Source organism: Octopus bimaculoides, chromosome 1 (assembly GCF_046866305.1).
Source record: "Octopus bimaculoides isolate indiv1 chromosome 1, ASM4686630v1, whole genome shotgun sequence".
Lineage (NCBI taxonomy): Eukaryota > Metazoa > Mollusca > Cephalopoda > Octopoda > Octopodidae > Octopus > Octopus bimaculoides.
The window spans coordinates 66,137,516-66,165,271 of record NC_142928.1 but is presented as its reverse complement, the minus strand read 5'-3'; the positions used below and the strand labels follow the sequence as shown (position 1 = coordinate 66,165,271).

At 34.7% G+C, this 27,756-nt stretch overlaps 1 protein-coding gene across 1 annotated transcript in view; it reads left to right on the top strand.

The window, feature by feature from the left end:
• LOC106870727 (dynein beta chain, ciliary) overlaps window positions 1-27,756 on the top strand; it is a 111,022-nt gene that overhangs the window by 55,240 nt on the left and 28,026 nt on the right. The window contains exons 31-41 of the mRNA XM_089351930.1: window positions 1,609-1,803; window positions 8,266-8,476; window positions 10,709-10,985; window positions 12,721-13,003; window positions 13,599-13,772; window positions 18,122-18,427; window positions 20,327-20,494; window positions 22,259-22,498; window positions 24,695-24,856; window positions 25,947-26,304; window positions 27,198-27,463. Coding sequence (XP_089208056.1) covers window positions 1,609-1,803; window positions 8,266-8,476; window positions 10,709-10,985; window positions 12,721-13,003; window positions 13,599-13,772; window positions 18,122-18,427; window positions 20,327-20,494; window positions 22,259-22,498; window positions 24,695-24,856; window positions 25,947-26,304; window positions 27,198-27,463 — 2,640 coding nt within the window. The remainder of the gene's footprint in view (window positions 1-1,608; window positions 1,804-8,265; window positions 8,477-10,708; window positions 10,986-12,720; window positions 13,004-13,598; window positions 13,773-18,121; window positions 18,428-20,326; window positions 20,495-22,258; window positions 22,499-24,694; window positions 24,857-25,946; window positions 26,305-27,197; window positions 27,464-27,756) is intronic.

Sequence of the window (27,756 nt, the reverse complement as noted above, 5' to 3'; positions counted from 1 at the left end):
ACCATTTTACCATTTATCTTTTATTGGTTCCAGCAAGTGGAATTTGGCCATACTGGGGCTTTACTTGGAGTATTGAAATAAAATTGATAAGATAAGCAAGTAGTTTTAATTTAGTTATTCCTTAATCAGTGTTTAAAATTTTATTTTTTTATTTACTGCATTATATCCATTTTTACATGCTTACCTGTGTGGAATGTAATTTTGTTGTACATCAATGATCTTTTGTTTATTTTGTTTTTGTGGTGGCACATGGCCTAATGGTTAGTGTTGGATGCATGATCAGAAAGTCATGGGTTCAATTTCTGAATGGAATGGTGCATTGTGTCCTTGATCAAGATGCTTCAGATCATGCTGTAAACAAGTAGCAGCTGACTTCAGTGACATCTCTCTCTTCCTCTAAGTGTCACATATTCGATGTTCTGATGGGTAAAATGGGGGAGGGCTGAGAAGACGTCTATATAAACACCCAAAATAATTTGTGAAAGTATGGTACAAGCTACCGGTTCATGCCCACTTGCAAGTGACAGGTAAACTTAAGAGAAGCATTTCTACATTTGGCTGCTTTTCCTACCTTCCTACCACTCATCACTCAACCATGAAGTAAGGGTAGAACCATTTTTTTATTAAGCCAGACAAATGGGTGCTAGCAGAGTTTTACTGTGGTCATCATCATCTTTCCTTTCAGTGACATTATCTTTATGGTCAATGTTGACATCATTATGGTCTTGTCTATGGTAGTGGTAATGGTTATTGAGGTGAAGGTTGTGTACATGATGACTGTTGTGGTTATGTTTGTTGAGACCACTACTATTCTGTGCTTCTGTCAGTTAAGCAAATTGGACCAATCAGAATTACATGCCTTATGGGAAGAGTGTTGGAACATTTGACCATGAAGTTGGAGTCATGAATAGGCTACCAACTTATCTTGCGGCCAGCTTAAATTTTGTAATGACTTTGGATTTCAAGATATTTTTCAGAATTCGATTTTTTTCCTTCAATCAAACCATGCCAAATTTGAAAAAATGATTGTTAAAGTAATGACAACAACCATTTTGGAATTAATTCTGTAACTGGTTGTGCTGGTCTTACCATATGATTGAAATGGATCCTTCAAACTTGCCATACAAACTACTTATACATTTCTTACTATAAAAATAAAATAAAAATAAAGAAGAATGCAAAAGGAAAATAAAAAGAAAACTAGACTGAAAAAAATTTGGAGAAACTAGAGATAACCAATGGCAATGCTGAACATCTGGCAAAAAATATAATTTGTAGACATGGAAGAGGATTGCTCAAGGTCAATAGGCACCTAAGAAGAGAAGCTGAACCAGAGGGAACACTGTAAGATTTCATCATACCTAAAAGATTGTTGATAATGCAGATGATGATGGTGATAATGGTGGTGATGGTGGTGATAATGGTGGTGGTGGTGGTGGTGGTGGTGGTGGTGGTGGTGGTGGCGTTGATGATGCTATGTCTAATATCATATCTACTTGTCAAAAGAATTGATGATGATGATGACTACAATGGCAGGGGCAGTGGTGATCATGATGTTCAGTTTAATACTGTATCTACAATGAATTATTTCTGCATTTGTATTTTCAGGTACTAATGAGAGCTCTGCGAGATTTTAATATTCCCAAAATCGTAACTGATGACCTTCCAGTGTTTATGGGGCTCATAAGTGACTTATTCCCATCCCTTGATGTGCCTCGTAAAAGAGATATGGTGTTTGAGAAAAATATCAGACAAGCTGTTTTGGATAAACAGTTACAACCTGAAGATAGTTTTATACTAAAGGTAAGACTTATAAAACTTAGGTTTGATTCTTCTCTAATTTTGGAGATTAGTTGCCAAATCATTGGAGATGTATGATTATTAAATGTAATTTTGCTGGCAAAAACATGTGGCAGTTGTAGTAACCATCAGGAGTATGGATTACATCATTTGTAAAATTTTGCCTTTTGTAACTAATAATCATCTTATACTAATGAAACATATGTAAGATGTAATTAAACACCTTATGAACAACTTCTCATGTTTTGATTTCTGTATGTGTGTATAAATCATCATCTTCATCATTATTATCATTATCATCATCTATGAAAGTATAGAGTAATCCATCAGATTAATGTAAAATTGTTTTATTATAAGTGAACCAAAACACACACACACACACACACACACACACACACACCACATACATGTATGTGCATGCAACAGGTTCTCATACAATTTTTGTCATAGAAATTCCAACAGTTACAATGAAGATGAACAAGAAAGCCTATTAAGAAATGTATATATTTCCCACATGTCCAAGTAAATGGTAATCGATGGGAGTATTAAGTATCCCGATTCATATTGCCATGCTGAACTGATTAGATTTTATTAATCTCTTCAATGGACCTGTAATCCAATCGTGCATTAAATTAAAAAAAAAAAAATGCTGTTGTTGTTTCAGAAGTCATCTTCATACTCTTAGTACTCGTTTTTTTTTTACAAGTAAATGAAGCTTTTATGTTGCTACAATTTATGACAAAAATGAGTACAAAAGTTGCAAAAAATATATATAAAATTAGAATTTAAAAAATATCTAGAACTATGAAAAAATATTTAATTTGTAAATTTATGATTTTACTTGATTATTATGTGTTCAGTAATTCATATACATGCACATGTACACACTGTTATGCATACAAATACATAGTATTCATGTTTGATTTCATATTGCACTTTTAGTCTAAGAGATGGAATATTGATTTATTAACTCAACACAAAGCTTTGAACATTTAAAGAGGAAGTAAATTAAGATTGTGTAACATTGTCTCTTTTAAAGGGACTTTAACAATTAAGTGAAGTGAAATAAATACAACTCAGGATTGAAACTAGGTCAGAAATTCAGGCCAGCTGGAGTTTACTTAAATTTAAAATGTTCACTGATTTAGAGAAGGAATATTACACAAATAAAGTCATAGAAGAAGGGTGAGGCTAGATTTTGCTGATGTCCAGCAGTTCATTTCACCTTAAATTTACTATGTCCTCTCCACAAAATAGATGCCTTATTTGAAAGGTAGAGTGGAGAGAATACAATGTGAGAAGTTTTATAAAATTATAATGAAATAAATTAGAGAAACAAAAACTAATTAGTTAACATTTCTCCATAATGTAGCTTCATCAGGCACAGCATCTAATTTCTTAATTTCCTATAACCTTAACATAAAGAAGTGTGAGCTAGAGCTTCTGTGCATATCACTTGCTAATAAAGAGCTCATCCAATAGCCTCATGTATATATTTTTTCCTCTAATAGAAAGAATCTGTAGGATTTTCGAGCGAGATCGTTGCCAGTGCCCCTGGACTGGCTTGTGCGGGTGGCACATAAAAGACACCATTTCGAGCGTGGCCATTTTCGTGCGGGTGACACGTAAAAGCACCCACTACACTCTCTGAGTGGTTGGCGTTAGGAAGGGCATCCAGCTGTAGAAACTCTGCCAAATCAGACTGGAGCCTGGTGTTGCCATCCGGTTTCACCAGTCCTCAGTCAAATCGTCCAACCCATGCTAGCATGGAAAGCGGACGTTAAACGATGATGATGATGAATAGACTCCTATTTTTTCAAATATTGAAGCTGTATGCTTCAAGTCCTAATTCCTAAAACTTGTTAACACTGACGAAGAGGTGGTTAACAAACTGGGTGGTATGAGTGAAGGTATTTTTAAAAGGGCATTGGTTTGATTGTTATCCATTTTCAAATTGTCTGTGGTATCACCTTCTCTAGAATTGTATGATGCAATCTTCTGGATGTATAATATTATAGAATAGGAGGCATTAAAGATGAAGAGCAGAGCTTTGGAAGCAATGTATCAAACTAAGTTGTGAATCAAAAGCTAATGAATATATCCATTAACTGAGATTTAACTAAATATGATAAATACAATTTGAAGGCAAAGTAATTACTTTGTAATCATTAGGATACTTCTATAAGACAAAATGATGTGGAGAAAAGAAATCCATTTTCTTTCTACAGAATTCTATGTCAGTCTTTAAAAGATATTTGAAAGCAACTTCTATGTTATTTGATTGTCATCTACTTTATTAAGATTTAATTAATTCTCTTGACTTTTGAATAAGTATATGAAAGGAAATGATTCACTGCTATGTCTACTATAGAAAACAATTGCAAGGATACAACAAATTCAGCCAGATTAAAGTATGCAGGTATGGCTATGTAGTTAGGAAGCTTACTTTGCTATCATATGGTTTCAGCATTTTGAGCAAGTGTTTTCTACTATAGCCTTCCCATACGAATGTTTACATTTGTACATCATTTTTTAACCAAAAAAATTTCTAAAAAAATCCTGGAAATGATCTACTCATGTAATTTATGCACCCACTGAAGTTTATTTTTGTTTTTGTAAAAAAAAGTGCATAAATTATATGGGTTTTTATGGTACTATTGGTTCATTGTTGATATTTGCTTTGACTTTAGTTCTATATACAATAGACTTTGCCACACAATTACCATCTAGTAGATAATTTTTGTGATTTCTACAATTACATGTTTGATGTTGAGTAGCTGCTCATCTATTCATTTCATTCAGCTCATAACAGTAACCAAAATTTTTACAAGGTAAAATAACCAGCCTTATCATAAATGTTATTTAATATCATACTATTAAATTTAGAGATTCCCTCACTACTTTAGTTTTTACTACTATTTAAGAAATACCATAAAATATTATCATACTTTTTCTCTCATATTTTATCTTTACATATTTTATATTTTTGGAGAATCCATAATTTCATCACCATCATCATCATCATCATCATCATCGTTTAACGTCCGCTTTCCCTGCTGGCATGGGTTGGACGGTTTGACTGAGGACTGGCAAGCCAGAAGGCTGCACCAGGTTCCAATCTGATCTGGCAGAGTTTCTACAACTGGATGCCCTTCCTAATGCCAACCACTCCGAAAGTGTAGAGGGTGCTTTTACGTGCCACCGGCACGAGGGCCAGTCAGGTGGTACTGGCAACAGCCACACTCAAATGGTGTTTTTTACATGCCACCTGCACAGTAGCCAGTCCAGTGGCACTGGCAACGACCTTGCTTGAATGTTGTTTTTCACGTGTCACCAGCACAATTGCCAGTAAGGCAATGCTGGTAACAACCACGCTCGAATGGTGCTTTTTATGTGCCACCAACACGGGAGCCAGTCAGCAGCCCTGGCAACGATCATGCTCAGATGGTGCTCTTAGTGCTCCACTAGCACAGATGCCAGCTAATTTCTGATCACTTAATTATAATATTTAGTTCCCTTCAACATATTTGCATTGGAAGATATCAAGGATACTTGTTTACTAACACTGTCAACTAAGTTTCTCAAGGTGCTGCGCAAGCAATTTAACAGCTTATGTATGTATAGTATTTCACATTAAGCTTGTGATATAATTTAAAACTAAGTGAACACTGCCTCTCAAATACATGCTCACTCCAACTGTGGTGACTTGTTCAACCTATGGCAGCATGGAAGACAAACCTAAAACAATGTTGTTGATGATGATGATATCTCTCTTTCTCTCTCTCTCTCTCTCTCTCTCTCTCTCTCTCTCTATATATATATATATATATATATATATATATATATATATATATATATAAAAATGAGAATGTGTGTCTGTCTGTCTGTCTGTCTGTGTGAATCCCTAAAACTCGAGAACTACGCAACCAATTTCATTCAAATTTTACACATGCCTTACTTAGGGTTCCAGTTGTGTTTTAGTCAAAAAAAATTATTAACTTCTTGCAGAGTTCGAGCACACGGCAACATAATATCTCCTCCACTATTTAAGTATTACGTGTCAAAAGTGAAACAAAAACACTCATGTCAAATACTTTCACTTTAAAAATGAAACTATTCCACTAACTGAAACAATCACATTTCGATACTGTAGTGACAGATACTTTCACAGAGAGAGAAAGAGAGAAGGAGAGAGACAGAAAGAGAGAGAGAGAGAGATGTATATGTATACATATACATGTATATGTACACCATTTCGATACTGTAATGACAGATACTTTCAGAGAGAGAGAGAGAGAGAGAGAGAGAGAAGAGAGAGAGAAAGAGAGAGAGAGAGAAAGAGAGAGAGAGAAAGAGAGAGAGAGAAAGAGAGAGAGAGAAAGAGAGAGAGAGAGAGAGATGTATATGTATACATATAGATGTACACGTATATGTATATATATATATATATAGATCTATACATACATGTATATGTATACATATGTGTAGATGTATATATATATATATAGATGTACATGTAATATGTACACATATATACATATATACATGCATACAGATATCTATACATATATACACCCATCACACACACATACACATGCACACAAACACACACATTAGTCATTTGTTTTCTTATCCAAAACTACGTCAAAAGTACTGAATGGATCTTTATGAAATTTGGAAATTATATTCTTTGCATAACGGCCATAACTTCCATGAAAATTCATATATTTTTGATGTTGATGAAATTTTAACCCGAACATAACAGATGAGCATTATTTAGAAAATGGTGTCACACCTTATCGAGGCTACCATTCTTTCTGGATGTGCAAAAGGGGATGACGTCTTTATTCCAAGAATTCCTCTTACTCCATCAGGAGCAGACATTCCTTTTACATTCAGAAGACTACAATTCCCCCTTCGTGTGACTTTTGCCATGTCCATACACAAATATCAGGGTCAAACACTGTCTGTAGCTGGTCTTCTCTTGGAAGAGCCCTGCTTCTCACATGGACAACTGTATGTTGGCTGCTCAAGAGTGGGCAGCAACAAAAAACCTATTTGTATATGCTCCACAAGGGAAAACAAGGAACATAGTTTACAATGAGGTGTTATAATCACAACAGCAAGAAAGTATGTACATGATCACCTTCTTTTACGAAACTTCATTGACTTTCATATATTTATATTGATATACATATATATACGTGTGTTTGGGTGCGTGTGTGTATATACATCTCTATATATAAAGATGATGCGTAGTCTAGACGGCGTTTTTAGATTTCATTATTCTCTTTAACCTGGGCAATGCCGGGTATTTCTGCTAGTATATATATATATATGTGAACATAGATTGCTAGTCCCAGTTCTGTAACAAGTGCCAGTTGAAGTATCTGTATTTCTTGAACATCTCTGATCTGGTATTGAAACAAAGGTTTTGATTAGGTACAGTTTTTTAGGATTCTTTTCTTTACTTTGCTGTGCAAAGTAAAGCTTTTGTTTCCATTTTTCTAGGGTTGATTTTTAACTAGACTTTTTCTTGTAATTGTCATACACACACACGCGTACGCACACACATAAAAGACAAAACAAGGTTGAATTGTTCAATGTGTCTATGGGAGCATATGACAGTACCTATGTGAGTGAAATTATAAGGCGGCATATTCTAGGTTTATTGAGAAAGAAATTATATACAAATAGGTGCAGATGTAGGTGTGAGTTAAGAAGCTTGTCACTGCATGCCAACTTTGGCAAGTGTCTTCTACTATAGCCTTGAGCCAACCAAAACCTTGTGAGGGAATTTGGTAGACAGAAACTGAAAGAGGTCGTGAGCTGGCAGAAACGTTAGCACGCCGTGCAAAATGCTTAGCGGTATTTCGTCTGTCTTTACGTTCTGAGTTCAAATTCCGCTGAGGTCGACTTTGCCTTTCATCCTTTCAGGGTCGATTAAATAAGTACCAGTTATGCACTGGGGTCGATATAATCGACTTAATCCGTTTGTCTGTCCTTGTTTGTCTCCTTTATATTTAGCCCCTTGTGGGCAATAAAGAAATAAGAAACCGAAAGAAGCCTATTGTGTGTATATATATATATATATATATCATGATGATGATGATGATGATGATGATATATATAAAAGTGTGTGTGTGTGTGTGTGCATGCATGTGTGTGTGTTTGTCCTCCACCACCACTTGACAACCTATGCTGATGTGTTTACATCCTTGTAACTTGGCTGTTTGGCAAAAGAAGCTAATAGCTTATATGTACCAGGTTTAAAATAAATAATTTCTGGGGTTGATTCATTCAGCTAAAAAGATTCTCAGCATGGCCACAGTCTAATAATTGAAGCAAGTAAAAGATGAAAGATATATATCATGTATTCATTCACTTACTTACAGGCATATTATTATTAGTTATTATTTTGTGGCTTTACTCCAACTAGACTCTATTTGTAATTTGTTTCTGTAGGTTGTTCAGTTGCAAGAATTATTTGATGTGAGACACTCTGTTTTCATCATCGGAAATGCTGGAACTGGTAAGAGCCAAGTTTGGAATGTTTTACTCCAAACCCATCGTAACCAAAAGCTGAAACCCCTTGCAATTGTCTTGGATCCAAAAGCTGTAACTAATGATGAACTATTTGGTATCATTAATCCATCAACAAGAGAATGGAAAGATGGTAAGTTATCTTTTAATTCTAATTCTAGCATAAAGGTGGCAAGCTGACAGAATCATTAGAACAATGAAGGCGACAAGCTGGCAGAATCGTTAGCACGCTGGGCAAAATGCTTAGCAGTATTTCGTCTGCTGTTATGTTCTGAGTTCAAATTCTGCCAAGGTCGACTTTACCTTTCATCCTTTCGGGGTTGATAAATTAAGTGCCAGTTACGCACTGGGGTCGATATAATCGACTTAATCCGTTTGTCTGTCCTTGTTTGTCCCCTCTATGTTGAGCCTCTTGTGGGCAATAAAGAAATAAGAATCATTAGAACAATGGGCAAAGTGCTTGGCAGCACTTCGTGCGTCTTTATGTTCTGAGTTCAAAAGCTGTTGAGGTCAACTTTACCTTTCATCCTTTCAGGGTCAATAAAATAAATACCAGTTGAACAGTGGGATTGATGTAATCAATTTAGCCCCTCACCCAAAATTATAGGCCTTGTGTGAAAATTTGAAATCAATATTAATACTGTCATAAGGCAGAAGGCTGGCAGAATCATTACTGTGCTGGACAAAATGCTTAGTAATATTTCTTCCGACTTGAATGAGTTAGTGTGCTGACTTGACCTGCACTCCTCCCCCCAAATTGCTGGCCTTGTGCCAAAATTTGAAACTAATATTAATTCTAGCATATTAATTACTGTTAAAGAGCAATCATCATTCTGTATGTATGTGTGTGTTTGTTACACACACACACATACACATACACACAAAAAGGGTGTTCATTAAAGATTTCCCCTGACCCACTTCCCACGGACTGGGATAAACAAAACTTGGCGTAATTATTAGTCCTTCTCTACCTAGCCACCACAAATGGTGACTCACTTCTCCCATCATTTTATGCAGCTGTGAAGACTTCATCTGTAAAAGTCGGTAGGTTGCATCTGGAGCCAAGACTTTACCTTAGAATTAAGTTCATCGTCATCTGGAAAAGTGCTTCCCCTTCAAAACAGGCTTCGTTATTGACTTCTGGAGTGCTTCCACTTTCATAATGCTTTGCATTGTGTGGGGAGACCACAGTGGGCAACAGTATTCAAGGTAGGATTGGGCAAAAGTAGAGTAGAGAAGGATAATGATATGAACATCTCTAGACCAGAAAGTTTTCAGAATCCAGGAGTACATCTTGCAGGCCAAGTCAACCTTGCTGTTTACATGGGAACTCCAGCTTAGATTGTTATCAACAGTTACTCCAAGGTCTCTGGTGTTGTTGGATGACACTAGGGGGTTGCCCAAGGGAAGGGCATATGGTAGTTTCAGAGTAACAAGAATAATAAAAAGAAAGTTCTTGATACAGTGTAATATAATTGAAAAAATGAGTAGAGATGACTTTTAGAAGGATAATTTTTATTTTAATAATAATGTTTACAGTGGGTGACTCTGGTATGAATTTCAAGCTTCAAATAGCCATTTTGAAACTGAAAAATGTATGTTTTACTGGTTGTAAAAGGTTTTTTCTTACAAGTATACACACGCAAAAAAATATGTATATACACAAAAAAGGGGAAAATATATGAAAAAATATACAAAAGCATGTATGTGTGTGTATTGAGATATGTATATATGTATATGTGTGTATGTTTACTCACATATGTGTATCTTTGTGTGTGTGTGTGTGTATATATATATATATATATATATATATATATATATATATATATAAGTGCATGTATTTGTGTGGGTGGTTGATGTAGATGTATATAGTGTGTATGTATGTACATGTAAGTGTATGTGTGCATGAATATATGTGTGTGTATATGCATATATATATATATATAAATGCATATATGTATATGAGAAGGTATGGCTGTGTATATGTGGTGTAGATGTCTGTATGAAACATCATGAAAATTGTTCAAACTGAAATCCTTCTTGAGTGACACATTTTTCCATTCAAGTCAATACTGAATTACAGATAGTACTTATGGAATTTTGATTTACTGTTGGGTGACTTTTGGCCAACCCTGTATACACACACACACATGCAAATTATATGCAAATATACAAATTTGCTAAAGAAGACAGGTGTGTATGTGCATGTATCGGTGTGTGTATTTTTTGCATATTGAATACATCCATCACATGGATGTATTCAATTTAGAAGCAAGTGTCATCTATTGAATATTCTTAAAATATTTTCAAACAATTTTCTTTTAAAATTAATTAATTTTCTTTCCATTTTTTTTGTTTCATTTAGGCCTGTTTTCTGTAATAATGAGAGACCTTTCAAATATGAGTGGAGATGGTCTGAAATGGATTGTCTTAGATGGAGACATTGATCCAATGTGGATAGAATCTCTGAACACTGTTATGGATGACAATAAAGTGCTTACTTTAGCCAGTAATGAACGTATCCCTCTTACTCCATCTATGCGCTTGCTTTTTGAAATCAGCCATCTGAAGACAGCTACTCCTGCTACTGTATCAAGGGCTGGAATTTTATATATCAACCCACAGGATCTTGGCTGGAATCCGTAAGTTGTTTGTGTTGTTTAGCCTCAGATCAGCTCTGATCAAGCTAACCTATGATCATAGACATTCTAGCTGTAATCAACTAGTAAATTTGGCTTTTGTCTAACCAGATCTATGAGAGATCTAGTTTCTTATTTTACTTACCAGTGGGCTCTTGACTTCAATAAATTTAGTGAAACCAGTGATGGTCAATTTTTGACAGTGACAACAGTATTGCTAACTTTTGGCTGTCAGCATCATCAGGCTCAAGGTAGTCTCTGATCTCTTAATATTGGGTGCTATCATAGGGACTAATTGATAGGTGGATTTCATCTTCATCAGATACTGACCACTTCTGACCAGTAAAGTCATTATATAGTAAACACCATATTGGGAGATGAACATCTCACTTTTGATACTGAGCTCAAATCCTCATGTGGGCAAAGGCCTATGATCAGAAGCAGTCCAAGTGTAACCATCTCATACTACTTTTAGGCATTGTATATCTAGAGCAACATTATCCAATCTGTCCTTCCTTTTTTCATGACAGTAGGATGTGATACAAAAGAGATTTGAGTGCTATTTCTAGCCAGTCAAGTGATCCCATAAAGGCTCCTTATTAGCTTATGAAAAAAGAAAACATTTATCAGTTCATTATATTAAGGAACCTTCTGTTAAAGTATTAGGTAAAATGGGTCCCATTTACTTGAGTTTTTTATTTTTTTTCACAACCTTTTGATTAAAATTTTAACCTTTTAATTAAAATTTTTAAATTCTCAGATAAGGAAATAATTTTATTCTCAAATACAATATAATGTTAATAATATAGCATGAACAGGATAAATTATCCATATTTTGCAGAAAAATCTGTATCTTTCAGTACATCTCAATGTTTCTAAAGCAAACTTTGTTTGTTCACTTTCAACATAAGTTGAATTTAACGTATGATAGCATCTTTTAAAATTCTCTTTTCATTACCATCTTTTACCTTGTTTTCTTTATATTTCTAATAGTTATTGTGTAACCAGATCACAGTGCTTGATCAAAATGGTCTTGAGTAAGTTGTGCATGGAAGTGTTAGGAACTGGGTGGCATATTTGTGAGGAGGGGCTGATGTCACTGAAATTGAAGGGAACAGTGTAAATAGCAGGTGTGAGAAGTACTATAATTTATGTGAGTAAAACAGGGGTAATGAATGCAAAGAAGCAGGAAAGGCAGGAAAGAATTGAGAATGAAAGAACAGAATGAGAGGATGAGTGGGGCATCACTAAAGGAAAGACAAAACAAGAAACCAAACGATGAATTGCAGAGAATAAGGATATAGAATCAGTGATGGATATTTTAAAAAGAAATGGTATGAATGTATGATGTGCTGAAGATGAATGAAGAAAACCCAGATAAGAAGAACGATAGACAGGAATGTGAACGGAAGTAGGAGAAAGGTAAATTGCTAAAGACGATGGAAAATGAAATGAAAGCAAAGGATTTGATGAAGAGAATAGAGCAAAATGGAAAAAAAACTGTCTTGGGCCCCCACAAGACTAAACCCTGGTTTCACAGGGAAAATGACCTCAGAACACTTGTTATTGTTGTTGTGTGTTGTATGTTCAATGTATCTCTCTTTATTTAAGATGATAAATTGTGATTTGAGGTGAATGGGGCTGCATTTTCTAACAGGACAATTGACTACATAGAGGTTCCCTTGTTTGATCAGTTACTAATTATAGTTTATATTTCTCTTATTTTTATACATTTCAGCTATGTTCAGAGCTGGATTGACAGGAGGGAAATTCAGTCAGAAAAGGCTAATTTGACCATTCTCTTTGACAAATATGTACCAACCTGTTTAGAAACTCTACGACAACGATTCAAAAAAATTACACCTATTGCTGAGTGTAGCCATATACAGATGCTGTGTTACCTTTTAGAATGTTTACTCTGCCCAGAAAACACACCAGCTGACTCTCCTAAGGAACTTTATGAACTATATTTTGTTTTTGCATGCATCTGGGCATTTGGTGGTGCTATGTTTCAGGACCAGGTGAGAGAGTTATTGACATTTTACAATAAAAAAAACGTTACCATTATTACTGTTATCACCATTGGCACTAGCATCTAAATCAGCATCATCATGTTTGTCATCATGATCAAGGTGATCATCATTATCATTGTCATCATCATCCTTGTCACCATTATCACCATCAGCACCACTGTCATCACCAGTATAGTCTTCACCATTATCACCATTAAACCTACTGTTGTCAATGTTTGGATTAACAAAATTGTCAAAGCATTAGAAAATGTCTTGTGATATTTCTTCCAGCCCTTTATGTTCTGATTTCAAATCTTGCCAAAGTCAATTTTGTCTTTATCTCTCCAGTCTCTTTTCTTAAGTCTAGTATGTGATGCTGCAAAGTTGTTGCTTAAAAGGATGTTCATGAATGTTACGTGTTTATTAGACTAGTGACCAATTCTTTCTTTATGACAGAAAAAAAAAAAAAAAGAGTGAAAACATTCACTGTATAGAATATTTTGAATTTTCCATTCACACAAATAAACTGTGTGATACAAAGGAAATAAACTATTTGAACTTAAATAAAAGAGTAAAGAATAATATAAATAATTTTTACTTTCAGCTGGTGGACTATAGAAATGAATTCACCAAATGGTGGATTAACGAATTCAAGTCAGTGAAATTTCCAAGTCAGGGTACTGTCTTTGATTATTACATCGACCCTGAGACAAAGAAATTTGAACACTGGAGCAAACGTGTTGCAAAATTTGAATTAGATCCAGAAATACCACTTCAGGTGCTGATTTCTTAAATTTAAAACATCCCTAAAAAAATATTTAAAGAAACTTTTAATTTAAAACATCACCTTTAAAATATCTCATGTATTAATGAATAGAAAATTTGTTGCAATTGCTTCCTCCAGAGTAATATCCCAATGATGGTCATATTCATCGCAGAAAATTATATAAAAAAATCGCTGAAAACAATCATAGTAATGAAAACAGGAATCCAAAATTTCAGGATTGCAGGTCCGGATTCAACCTGGAATGTTTTTAATTTACTCACAGTGTTAGCCTTGAGATTATAAAAATTGTTATCTTGTCACAAAAAAATCACGTAAATGAATTGCCAGAAACAATCACAGTAATGAAAACTTGGGAATCCAAAATTTCAGGATTGTGGGTCAGGGTTCAGCCCAGAATGTTTTTAATTTACTCACAGAGTCAGCCTGATTCCAAAATGGTATGGTATATTGAGCTACGGCCTCTAGGAGTAAAGTTGAAAAAGTGTGACACACTAAAATTCACATTTATGTGTGTGCATTAAAAAAAGCAAAAAAATAAAACAAAAATGCTAGTGTTCAGTATGTTGGCCACAGGAATTTCTGTCAAAGAGTCATGGTTAAACAAAGTTGTACATCGCCTCCCTCTTTCTCTCACTTACCCACTCTTTCTCTCACTTACCCACTCTTTCTCTCTCTCTCTCTCTTATTATTATTCCCACAGCCACCATCAACACTACTTTTAATAAAACATCAACTCTCCCGAAATTTCTTTGTCTCTCTTTCTCTTCCTCTCTTTTTCTCTCTCTCTCTCTCTCTCTCTCTCTCTTTCTGTCTTCACCACCACCCTCATTGTCTCTATGCCTACTATTACTCTCACCCCATCATGAAGAATAGTAGAAATGTCATTGAATAGTGAGAGATGGGGGTCAAAGTGTGACACACTGACACACAGAAATTAGTTTTCGCATTCATTATATTAGATTTAGAATAAAGAAATAGAATCTGAAGAACTGGTAAAAGCCTATGTCAGCAGCAATTAGTTGAAATAAGAGTTTGTAGAATATTAACAAGTTTATTGTCATGCAAAGTGAAAACTTTAACACCTAATTCAAGTTGTTGAATAAGGATTACAGAAAGTTGAAGATGCTGTTGACCTGGCTGTAAGCAGTGAATGTGGTCTTGTACTTCTGTCATTACCATTATTATTATGATTCTGGGTGGTGAGCTGGCAGAATTGTGAGCATGTCAAACAAAATTCTCAGAGGCATTTCTTCTGGCTTTCCATTCCATGTTCAAGTGCCAACAAAATTGACTTTGCCTTCCATCATTTCGGGATTAATAAAATAAGTACCAGTCGAACCCTGGGGTAAATGTAATCAATTACCTCAAAATAGCTGCTGCCAAAAATTAGAAAAAATATCTTTATCATTAATTGTCCTAATCAGCAGAGCCATTGGACAAACATCCTCACAAACAACCTCAAGTTACATCCTTCTAGGTTTGGAGTTCAAATCCCACTGAAGTTGACTTTGCTTTTCATCCCTCCAAGGTTGATAAAATAAAGTACCTATCAAGTACTGATATTGATAAGATCAACTGTTCCCTTCTCCATAGTCAGGACTTTGTGTCTATGTTAGAGTTTATTGTTTTAATTTTATTGTAAACAATAAGTTTGTTTACTCTCCACTGCTGAAGTTAAGTCAGTACAGTTGAAAGCTATTGATTATTGGTGACAGCTGATGTTTGTTTTGGTAATCTTTGGCACATTATATGAATAAAATCTGTCAGACAGTCAGCTTGATAAAGGTGATTTAGAGAAGTAAGAAATATTCTATTGTCAATGCACTTGGAACTGTGTCAATGAAGTTTCAGCTTCTGTTAAATTATATATACATCAGGTTTGGTTGTTTGCTTTAGAAGTTTGTTTCCTAACCATCTAGTTTTGGGTTCAGTCTCATTGTGCAGCATTTTGGGCAAGTCTTTTCTACTGTAGCCATGGGTTGATCAATGCCTTGTGAGTGACTGTCATATATAGAAACTGTATGGGAGCCTGTTTTATATGTTATATATATATATATATATATATATATATATATATATATATATATATATATATATATATATTAAAATTACCTCAAAATAGCTGCTGCCAAAAATTAGAAAAAATATCTTTATCATTAATTGTCCTAATCAGCAGAGCCATTGGACAAACATCCTCACAAACAACCTCAAGTTACATCCTTCTAGGTTTGGAGTTCAAATCCCACTGAAGTTGACTTTGCTTTTCATCCCTCCAAGGTTGATAAAATAAAGTACCTATCAAGTACTGATATTGATAAGATCAACTGTTCCCTTCTCCATAGTCAGGACTTTGTGTCTATGTTAGAGTTTATTGTTTTAATTTTATTGTAAACAATAAGTTTGTTTACTCTCCACTGCTGAAGTTAAGTCAGTACAGTTGAAAGCTATTGATTATTGGTGACAGCTGATGTTTGTTTTGGTAATCTTTGGCACATTATATGAATAAAATCTGTCAGACAGTCAGCTTGATAAAGGTGATTTAGAGAAGTAAGAAATATTCTATTGTCAATGCACTTGGAACTGTGTCAATGAAGTTTCAGCTTCTGTTAAATTATATATACATCAGGTTTGGTTGTTTGCTTTAGAAGTTTGTTTCCTAACCATCTAGTTTTGGGTTCAGTCCCATTGTGCAGCATTTTGGGCAAGTCTTTTCTACTGTAGCCATGGGTTGATCAATGCCTTGTGAGTGACTGTCATATATAGAAACTGTATGGGAGCCTGTTTTATATGTTATATATATATATATATATATATATATATATATATATATATATATATATATATATATATATATATATATATATATATATATATATTAAAGTAAGCATGAGTACTGCACTTTCGACGATCTGTGAAATTAGAAAAAGGACATCTGTAACTTGCAAAGTAACTTTTGCTGAACTGCTAAGTTACAGGGACATAAACAAACCAACTCAGGTTGTCAAGCGATGGTAAGAGGACAAGCACAAACACACACATATACATAAGCATTTGATGAACTGAAACTATAGTAAAAGACACTTGCCCAAGGTGAACCTGAAACCATGTGGTTTAAAGTAAGATTCATTACCACACAGGCATGCCTGCACCTTTATGTGGACAAAATTGGAAAACAGTCAGCATCAAACCTTGAAATTGCACAAGGAAAGCTGTGATACCAGCTCTTATGTTCTTATTTATGAGCAAATATTTGCAATAATATTTTTTAGAAATAGGAAAGAAATAAAACTAAAAATTACAGAAATAAAGTAAAATGAAAGCTTCTAATGACATACATATGTAAAAGCAGGTGGACTGTGACTAGGAAGTGGAAGAGGAGAATTTTTTGCTTGAATCTAGGAGATGTGTTTTAAGAGCTAATACAATGTCATATTCTTTGTTTTCTGGTGTGTGATGTCCTGAGGTGGACAGACATGGTTTGTAGAGTGTCCTGGTGTGTTGAAATAGTGGGCCATGAGTTGGCTTGGAGTGCATTATAGTGTGAATTGGAATGCAAAGTGAAGGTACTTGTAGAGGCAATTACCCAGATTATAACTTCTTCCACCAATGTAGAGGTCACCACTGAGTTTTCATGGGATGTAGTATATGATGTTGGTGAGTGTGTTGCTAAAGTTTTAGGTTACTTGGTGCCAGTGATTATTATGGTATTATTAATGTATGCACAGGTGTGTCTCTACAGCAATAACATGTGTGTAAGAATTACATTTTTCTGAGGTTGGTAAAATTCTATTTTTGGGGTACTTCCATGAGAAAGGCTGCAGTATAATTGTATGGACCAGGAATTGAACATTTTCTGGTTGGGAATACATAGCTAACTCGTATGACCTCATCATAAGTTCCTACCTGTACATATAATTATTGGTACTTTCGATTATGCTGCAAACTTTTAATATAATAAAAAGTTGGGATTATTTCATAAGGGAAATATAATGTGAGTTCTGCAAATTTATTCTATGTAAGACTGGCAAAAAATGTGCAAGAATTTTTATGTAGCTTAGATATATGTTGATACAGACCCTCATTAGTTTCCAAATCTAATAACTAGTGACTATCCTTATTGATCTGGCATAATGTAAATTAAGTGTACAATATCAGCATTTAAAGGTTTACCATCCCAAATATATATGTAGTATTCCATATTAGGTGAAATTGGGGCCTATAAATTATCATAGTTTATTTCAACTTTATTATCAGCTCATTAGATCTTAAATCTGTTTGTTTTGTTCTACTTTGTTTTGGGAAATTATTGTAACTAGTTAGTTTGTAATATTTTGTGACAGGCAACTATGGTGCCAACAGCTGAAACAACTCGAATCCGGTACTTTCTGGACATCCTAATTGCTTCAAAGAGGCCTGTGATGCTTGTTGGTACAGCAGGAAGTGGCAAGACTGTCCTCATGCAGGACAAACTGATATCTCTCCCTGATGAATATGTGATTGCCAATGTGCCCTTCAACTTTTACACAACATCTGAAATGCTACAACGAATTCTAGAAAAACCACTTGAAAAAAAAGCAGGACGAAACTATGGTCCCCTTGGTAACAAGAAGCTCATCTACTTTGTAGATGACATGAATATGCCAGAAGTAAGATTTCTTTTATTCTTCTTGTTTTTTTTATTTATAAAAAATATGCTTTCTGTATTTCATATAATGATATGTCTAGTTATATTGAGTTTGTAGCTGATCATCCCCCTCAAACTGTCAATATCTCTGTACAGATAAGTGAAATGGTGCCATATAAAAAGCATGGATGATGGTGCCACATAAAAAGCACCCAGTACACTCTGTAAAGTGTTTGGCATTGGGAAGGGCAATCAGCTGTAGAAATCAATCCAAAATAGACTATGGAACCTGATGCAGCACCTGGCCTTGCCAGCTCTTGTAGGGCCATCCAACCTGCCAGTATTGAAAATGGATGTTAAATAATAATGGTGACGATGATAATGACAATGACGACAACGACGACCACCACCACCGTCATCATCATCATCAACTGGCATTGCTAATCATCTATGCAGACAAATAGACACGTCTTTCAACATTTATTCTATTTAATGAAATTGCTATCAAACACCGAAAACGTGACTCTCTCTCTCTCTCTCTCATTTACATGCTTGAAAGCATATTGAAGATTCTAGGCGTTTTGTTGTCCTGATATAAACTGCCATGATTATAATCACTTATCAGTGATTGTCTATGTGGTTAGAGACTTTGCCTGACGTCAATGTTGTTAAAGACAATTCTTTCACATTAACACTTACCATCATTCTATTTCTCCTTCTTACATATACTCAATCAGAGAAGTTGGGAAAAACACACAAAACATGCACACAAAACATACACACACACACACACACATGAGGTGGGTGCTGAAAAGTTCCTGGCTTTGGGTAAAAGAAGACATAAGAGGATCAGTTAATTATGATTTTATTCAACATATTCCTCTCAGATTCACACACCTAGTTTTTCTAAGCCTTGCAAAAGAATTCAGAAGGTTAGGCCTCCAACCAGGCCTTTCATGATACCCTTAAAGCCAGAAACTTTTCAGCACCCATTTGTATGTTCATCATTGTTGATTCATCTGAATTGCACTTTTCTGTGGCTGTATTTACCAGATTTCTGGTTGAATGAAAGTAATAAGTATTATAGAGTAAAATCTATTTACCAATGTAAATTGGCAGTCCTGATTAAGACAATGTTACTACTTTTTTTTTTAGCCCCAGGAAAACATCTTTTCCAGCTGACTATTGATGCACAACTGTGTCCTTATACCTTGAACAAGGGAGCTAATGTCCCTACACAGTCTTAAACGGTACCTGGCATTGGTAGCCAGCTGGAAAAAATGTTTTCCTGGGGCTAAAAAAAAAGGTAGTAACATCGTCCTAATCAGGACTGCCAATTTACATTGGCAAATAGATTTTACTCTGTAGTACTATTGCTACTTACTTCTCACTCAGAGATTTAAAATTAATTGTTTTCCTCTTTACAAGATCAGTAACTGTGTATCACTTTACAAGTATACACCTCGAACAAGCCTAGTGCTGCCATCTCTAGCCAATGGTTAGCCTGTGTTGATGAAGAGATATAACTCAGAAACCATGGTCTGCAGGTACCTTTAAGGCTGAGTGGGAACAATATTTCCCTTGTTTGAGGTATAAGGATGCAGTTGTGCATCGGTAGCCAGCTGAAAAAGATGTATTCCTTGGGCTAAAAAAAAGTAGTAACACCGTCCTAATCAGGACTGCCAATTTACATTAGCAAATAGATTTTACTCTGTAGTATTGTTACTACTTACTTCTCACTCAGAAATTTAAAACTAATTTTTTTCCTCCTAAATAAATATTATGTTGATTTGAAAATACAGCATTCTGTTATATTATGTTCATTCTTCAACAGCCAGAACAAACTTTCCATGCTTTGCTTGTTTTAGATTCAATCATAAACTTACTGTTATTTTCCTTCATTGCACCTCTCAATCTTAAGGTTGACCAGTATTTCACAGTACAACCACATACTCTGATGAGACAACATCTAGATCATAACCAGTGGTATGATCGCGTGAAGTTGACTGTCAAAGACATACACAATACACAATACGTTGCTTGCATGAACCCAACAGCTGGCAGTTTTACAATTGATCCCCGTTTACAGGTGAGTGGTGAGACCTTATCATTTAAATCATGCAATATGTCAGTAGCCCAGTGTTACCTTAATGCATGGGCACACTGGGAAGTTTCCCTGGTGCCCCATGCATCTAAGGCCAATTCTGATCTATGTGTGCTTTACCTTGCTGTTGTCAACAAATAGATACTTTAGGGCTCAGTTCATTGATTTGCCCAGGAACCTACAATGCTTCTAAGATGGCTCTGCAGTATCCCAGTGATAAAATTGCATTACTATTGTTGTTGTTTATTGCTAGGTTAACTCTGATCCAGCGGACTTATCTCCAAAACACCCCAGCCATGACTAACCTACTTAATTTCAGGCTGGGTGTATCCAGGATTGCATTATCTGATATGTCCTTCATTTTTTTAACGTACGAGGTGGATGTGATGTAAGAGCAATTTGGGTTGCTGTTTCTTGCAGTTTGAAAGAATCTCATATAACCTCTCTCATCCACTCATGTATTGCTTTTGTTGTTGTTTGTTATCAGTTTAGAATCATTAGATTACCATCCTCGGTACTCATTAACTCCTCCAATATTATTAAAGCAAATTAGTTAATTCATCACCTTTGGCTCCCACAATACTGTTGTATTGAATTTAAAACTCTTCTGAACAATAGCCAAACTGGTTGAGATACATTCAGGAAAAAGAAAATTTTTGCAGTTATCTAAAGCACAGAAAGTCTGTCTCTGTGCTTCTATTATGATAAATTTTCCTTCTTATGTCGTCTTTGTCAACTACAGAATTAGAACACAAAACTGTTTGCAAAAGTAACAGTCTTCAATTATAAAGTGTTCCTATTGCATACTGCCATTAAATGCTCCTCTACCCACCTGCCTCTCTATTTGTCTGTCTGACTGTTTGTCTGTGTCTGTCTGTCTATCTGTCTGTCTCTGTCTCTGCTTGTCTGTCTGTCTCTGTCTCTGCTTGTCTGTCTGTCTCTCTCTCAACTCAAAGATTCCATGAATAAGAATCCAATTGTTTGAACAACAAAATGCTTATCCTTGAGACTGATGGAGAATTCACAAAAGCAAGATTACTATTAACAGCAAAGAGTTACTCTCAACAAACAAAGTTCTGATTGCATGAAGCATATGCTTAAGTATGATGTTGCATGGTAGTGAGACGTAGATATTGACTGTACCACAACGAATGAATACTGAAGTGTTTTCTGGTTGTTTTCTCTAAAATGGTCTCACACTTACACTTTTTATAATTCTGAGGAGAAATTAGAGTTACTGTATGCATGCATTTTTTTTTTGTTTTTCAATAACAACATAGGTGAAAAGAAAAATAGTTAAAAATTTATTATACATAGGAATTTTGAGAAACAGCTTAAGTCTTCAATTTCATGTTTGATTTTAGGAAAAGCTGTGAGTTTTTTGTTTTACTCTGTAGCAGAAACTGGCAGTGAGATGGAGTGAACCCCTTGAGAATTGTCTTTTCGGTTAGTGACAAGATACAGTGTGGCCCATTAATGGTTTGGTTGGTTTTCTATCAACTAAATTAGAATCAGGAATCAAAACCAAATTGCAAACCCAGTTCTTTGAAAGATTATCTGTTTTTTTTTTGTTTATATTTATTTATTTATTTATATCTCTTGCACATGACTATTATCAATTCTTGGAATATTCTTTCATCTCTTACAACTCTCCTCTTGAATGACTCAACCCTTATTAATTCTATAATTAATTTTATAATTCTGAATTGTTTTGCTTAAAGCTTAAAAAGTTGGTTTTTTTTCTTTCAGAGACACTTCTGCGTATTTGCCATCAATTTTCCTTCTCAAGATGCTTTAAATACCATCTATTGTAGCATTCTTAGCCAACATTTGATTTTCAATAACTTTGCTCCTCAAGTACAGAAATTCTCACCAAATATAATTACAGCTGCACTTACTCTCCACCAAAGAGTCTCCTCCAACTTTTTGCCCACAGCCATCAAATTCCATTATGTTTTCAATCTCAGAGATTTGTCCAATATTTTCCAGGTAAGAAATTTTAATTATTAAATTTCCTATACTTCACCTTGACCTGTGTTATGATTCATATATCCTTCTTATTGATTTCTATTCCTTTTGATTTTTCACCTTAATCATCATAATCACCACCTTTGGCAATTCACTGTATTCCATTGTTGAATATAAACTTTCTGTGCAGTTTTCTTCTGATCTATCTTTTTTCTTTTATCCTTTGTTTGTTTCAGTCATTTGACTGCGGCCATGCTGGGGCACTGCCCTGAAGGGTTTTAGCTAAACAAATTGACCCCAGGACTTACTTTTTTTAAAGACTAGTACTTATTCTATCAGTCACTTTTGCCAAACTGCTAAGTTATGGGGACATAAACACACCAACACCAGTTGTCAAACTGTGGGGTGGGGGACAAACATAGACACAAAGATGCTGTGAGGTGTGTGCCTGAAGGAAGAATATATGGTTGTTTAAGTGCAGCCTCTTTACCAAAGTGGATTAACTCAAACTTGTTCTCATTCAGTTGCATGTTATGTTTCTTTGCCCATTGGATAACAGCAACTAGGTCCGACTGAAAGATTTGTCCAGTCTCCCATCCTGTCAACAACCTTCAGAAGCTTAGAGTCATCCACGAAAAGTTTTATATTACTGTATTTAGTAACCCTGATGATGTCATTTATGTAGATAAGGAACAGGAGTGGGCCTAACACAGTGCCTTGTGGGGACAACACTGATGACTTTTGCTGTGCTTGATCGAACACCATTGATCACTACATGCTGCGTTCTGTTCACCAGAAAGGATTTAAACCACTTTAGAAGCTTCCCTTGCACTCCAATGCTGGAGAGTTTTTTTAATAAGATGTTGTGGTCAACCTTGTCAAAAGCCTTGCTGAAGTCAAAATATATGACATCTGCATTGGATCCCTCACCCAAGGCCTTTAGGATATCGTCGAAATGATGCAGGAGCTGTGTAAGGTAGTCCCTGCCATTGCGGAAACCATGCTGGTTGAGAACCAACAGGTTGTTGCTTTCCAGGAAGTGAGTCACTCTAGATTACACCTCTCTCTCAAATAATTTGATGAGATGAGAAGTAAGGGAGATAGGTCGGTAATTCTCTGCCTGGGAACTGCTGCCCTTTTTGAAGACTGGAAAGATTGACTGAGAAAGAAAACCATCAGGAATATAGCCAATGTCTAGTGATTTCCTCCAGAGAAAGGCTAGGGGGAATGTGAGGAGGTGATGGCATTCCTTCAGGACTTTAGCAGAGAATCTGTGAGGACCTACAGCTGAGTTGTTTGTAATTTTACTTATAGCTGCTATGATATCTGGGACACCAAATGCTATATCACACAAATGTGCAAAGATTTGAATTCGTCATTGCTGTTATATATGTATGTATGTATATATATATATATATATATATATATATATATATATATATATATATATATATATATATATATATATATATATATATATATATATATATATATATGTATATATATATGTATATATATATATATATATATATATATATATGTATATATATATATATATATATATGTCTGTATATATATATATGTATATATATGTATGTTTTTATATATATATATTATATATGTATGTATATATGTATATATATGTATGTATATATGTATGTATATGTATGTATACACACAAACACACACACACACACACACACACACACACGACAGGCTTTCAGTTTCTGTCTACTAAGTTCACTCCCAAGGCTTTGGTTAACTCAAGGCTATAGTGGGACCGAACCCAGAACCATTTACTTGGGAAGCAAGCTTCTTATCACACAGCCATACCTGAAACAAAACTGGAGTAAATAGTTGTAAAAAGGAAATTCTTACATAATTTACCCGATACATTTTTTTTCTAATTTGATATTTTTCTATCTAATGGCATGTCTTGTTTAAGCCTTTGTTTATCATCCATTCTTATATTTATAATGTCATTTATAACAACTTTAAAGTAGGAAGGTTGTGTTCTTGTTATTTGATTATTACCTACTTTAATCTATTTTAATAAGTTATTAGGTGATATACTTGCTAATTATCCTAATGTTCTAAGAAAAAAACATGCTTTCATTTTAATTTTCCTATTTCTCTTCCCTAATTAATTTCCCTCAGATATTACCCATGAATAAAAATGTTAAGATTGACTATTGTTTAAAACTTCTTTACTTCCAGGGGATATTATTCTCCTCTCCGGAATGTTGCAAAACTCCAACGGATTTGATTCGCTTATGGACTCATGAGTCTCAAAGAGTTTACTGTGATAAGTTGATTGATGCTAAAGATATAGTAAACTACTTGAAACTTGAGAAAGATGTTATCAAGAAAAGTTTTGAGGTAAAAAAATTAACAATACTATTTTAAAGAAATAGCCTTGATACACTGGTTGTATTAATGATGTTAGACACCTGAAAATGAGGAAACTACTTGTAGTCTATATTAGATAAAATCTGTTATCTTTTACTTGTTTCAATCATTAGACTGTGGCTATACTGGGGTACCACCTTGAAGAATTTTTAGTTGAATGAATTGACCTTAGTACTTACATTTTTTAAAGCCTGGTACTCATTCTGTAAGCACACCAACACTGATTGTCAAGTGATGGTGGGTGACAAACACAGACAAACATAAGCACACATACACACACACACGTGCGTGTGCGTGCACACAAATCTTTTTCAAGTTTCCATCTACCAAATTCACTCACAAAGCTTTGGTTGGCCCTGGGCTATAATTGAAGTCACTTATTATGTGTGCCTTGCAGCAGGACTGAACCTGGAACCATGTTGTCGGAAAGCAAACTTCTTACTACACAGCTGTGCCAACAGTTCCAGAAATTGTTTTACAAAATCAATTATATTTGAGTTCTATGAGAAGAAAATACTAGAGTTTCAGGGAAGGCCAATTTTGGAGAGCACTTAAGACGAATAACTTGCTTATCACTGCTTCCTACTGCAAGGTTAAGAGAAAGCCAAAGCTGTTTGTTGTTGTTGTTGCTGCTGTTGCTGCTGCTGCTGCTTCTGTTGCTGTTGTTATTGCAATGGTTAATTATTGTATCTTCTTGGTTTGCTTTATTTGACCAAAATCTTTCGTTGGTCAAATAAAACATTCAATTGATATTTTTTTTTTGTCTTTGGAATTTTGTTTCTGGTACAGGACAAGGTTTGCTGTCTTTAAATTTGAGTCCTTAACACATGTGATTGTTATTTTAAACATGAATGAGAACACATATCCATTATCGTGATTATCAACCATGATAATCATCATAATCACCATCATAATCATCATTATCATCATCATTAGAATTATCACCACCATAGCCATGACCACCACTACCACAACCACCACCACTATTGTTGTCATTTCACACACACACACAGAAATGGAAAAATGCAAAATAAATAATTTTAATTCCTATCCCTTACAGGACATCGATGAATCAGCTCTGACGAAGAAACCATTACTGTATTGCCATTTTACCCAAGGTATAGGTGACGCTAAGTATTTACCAGTGTCTGACTGGAACAGTATCAGTGCAATACTAAAAGAAACATTGGACAGTTACAATGAACTCAACGCTGTCATGAATCTGGTTCTGTTCGAAGATGCTATGACTCATATCTGTCGAATCAACCGCATCCTGGAAAGTCCTCGAGGAAATGCACTTTTGATTGGTGTAGGAGGAAGTGGCAAACAAAGCCTGTCAAGACTTGCTGCTTATATAAGCAGTTTGGAAGTGTTCCAGATTGTTCTGAGGAGAGGATATGGCATACCAGATCTTAAAAGTATGAATTAGTGTATCTCTTAACGTTTTTGCTAATTTCTTCCTCCCTCCATCCCCTCTCTTGCCCCTCATTCTCTCGCTCAATAATATATATATATATATATATAATAATAATATTAGGGATAAAAATCCAAAATTACAGGTAAAAACTCAATTAAAATCAATTTATTAAAAATTAAAATTGAATTAAGTTTCACAGTATAAAATATATTAATATATAGTATTAGGGAAAAGAACCAAGGTTCATGAACTCATCGATGAAAATCCACTGTCACAGTCACATATAGAAAAATTAATAAGTAAAAGCACAATAAATAAGTATAATATAATACAAAGTAAATAGCATAAGATAAAGATAATATATATGTGTATAATTTAGAAAAAACAGTAAAAGGTTGTCATACTACTTGAAACTCCGAGTACTATAATGACAACTTTTTACATGTTTAAATAAAATTCACTGTCCTCAAATGTTTTTAAGTATGCTGACCACAAGTTGAAATTGATATTGTTTAACAGTATTATTTGATAATATTTATTTCTACTCTTATTATCTAAATTATAATATATATAAATAATACTCTATTTCTCTAATATCGAGGTCTCGTTCTTTTCTTGTTACTTTTTATTATTATTATCATTATTATTTATATCTCTCTCTCTCTCTCTCTCTCCCTCTCTCTCTCTCTCTCTCTCTCTCTCTCTCTCTATATATATATATATATATATATATACATATATATATATATATATATATATATATATATATATATATATTTATATGTTTATTCTTTTACTTGTTTTAGTTAGTTGGCTGCAGCCATACTGGAGCACCGCTTAGTAGGGTTTTAGTTGACTAAAACTACAACATATATTCTTTTTCCAATTTTACAGTGGATTTAAACATTCAGTACCAAAAAGCTGGCTTGAAGAATATTGGGACAGTTTTCTTATTAACTGATGCCCAAGTAGCAGATGAAAAATTCCTTGTTTTGATCAATGACCTACTTGCATCAGGAGAGATTGCTGATCTTTTTGCTGACGATGAAGTTGAGACTATTATTAGCACTGTACGAAGTGAAGTAAAAGCACAAGGTCTTGAAGACACTCGAGAGAACTGCTGGCGATATTATATCGATAAAGTTCGTCGTTCACTAAAGGTATAACCAAATCTGAAAGTGTCATATTTATTTATATTCTTGTTTGTTATTAGCGCTGACAGTAGTATTGGTTCAGAATAGCATTTTGTATGTCTTTCTTAATGTGGATATGCTATAGAAAACCACAAAACTACAACAAAACTACAAGCAAATTACCTGGTAACTATATTACCTGGTGTTCAGCATAATGGCATTGACCAACAAAGCCTACCCTCGTTGAACAACAATAGTAGGGATGGGTGGAACATGACTGTCTCCATAAATCTTCTCTTTGGTTTTATGTTTACACCATG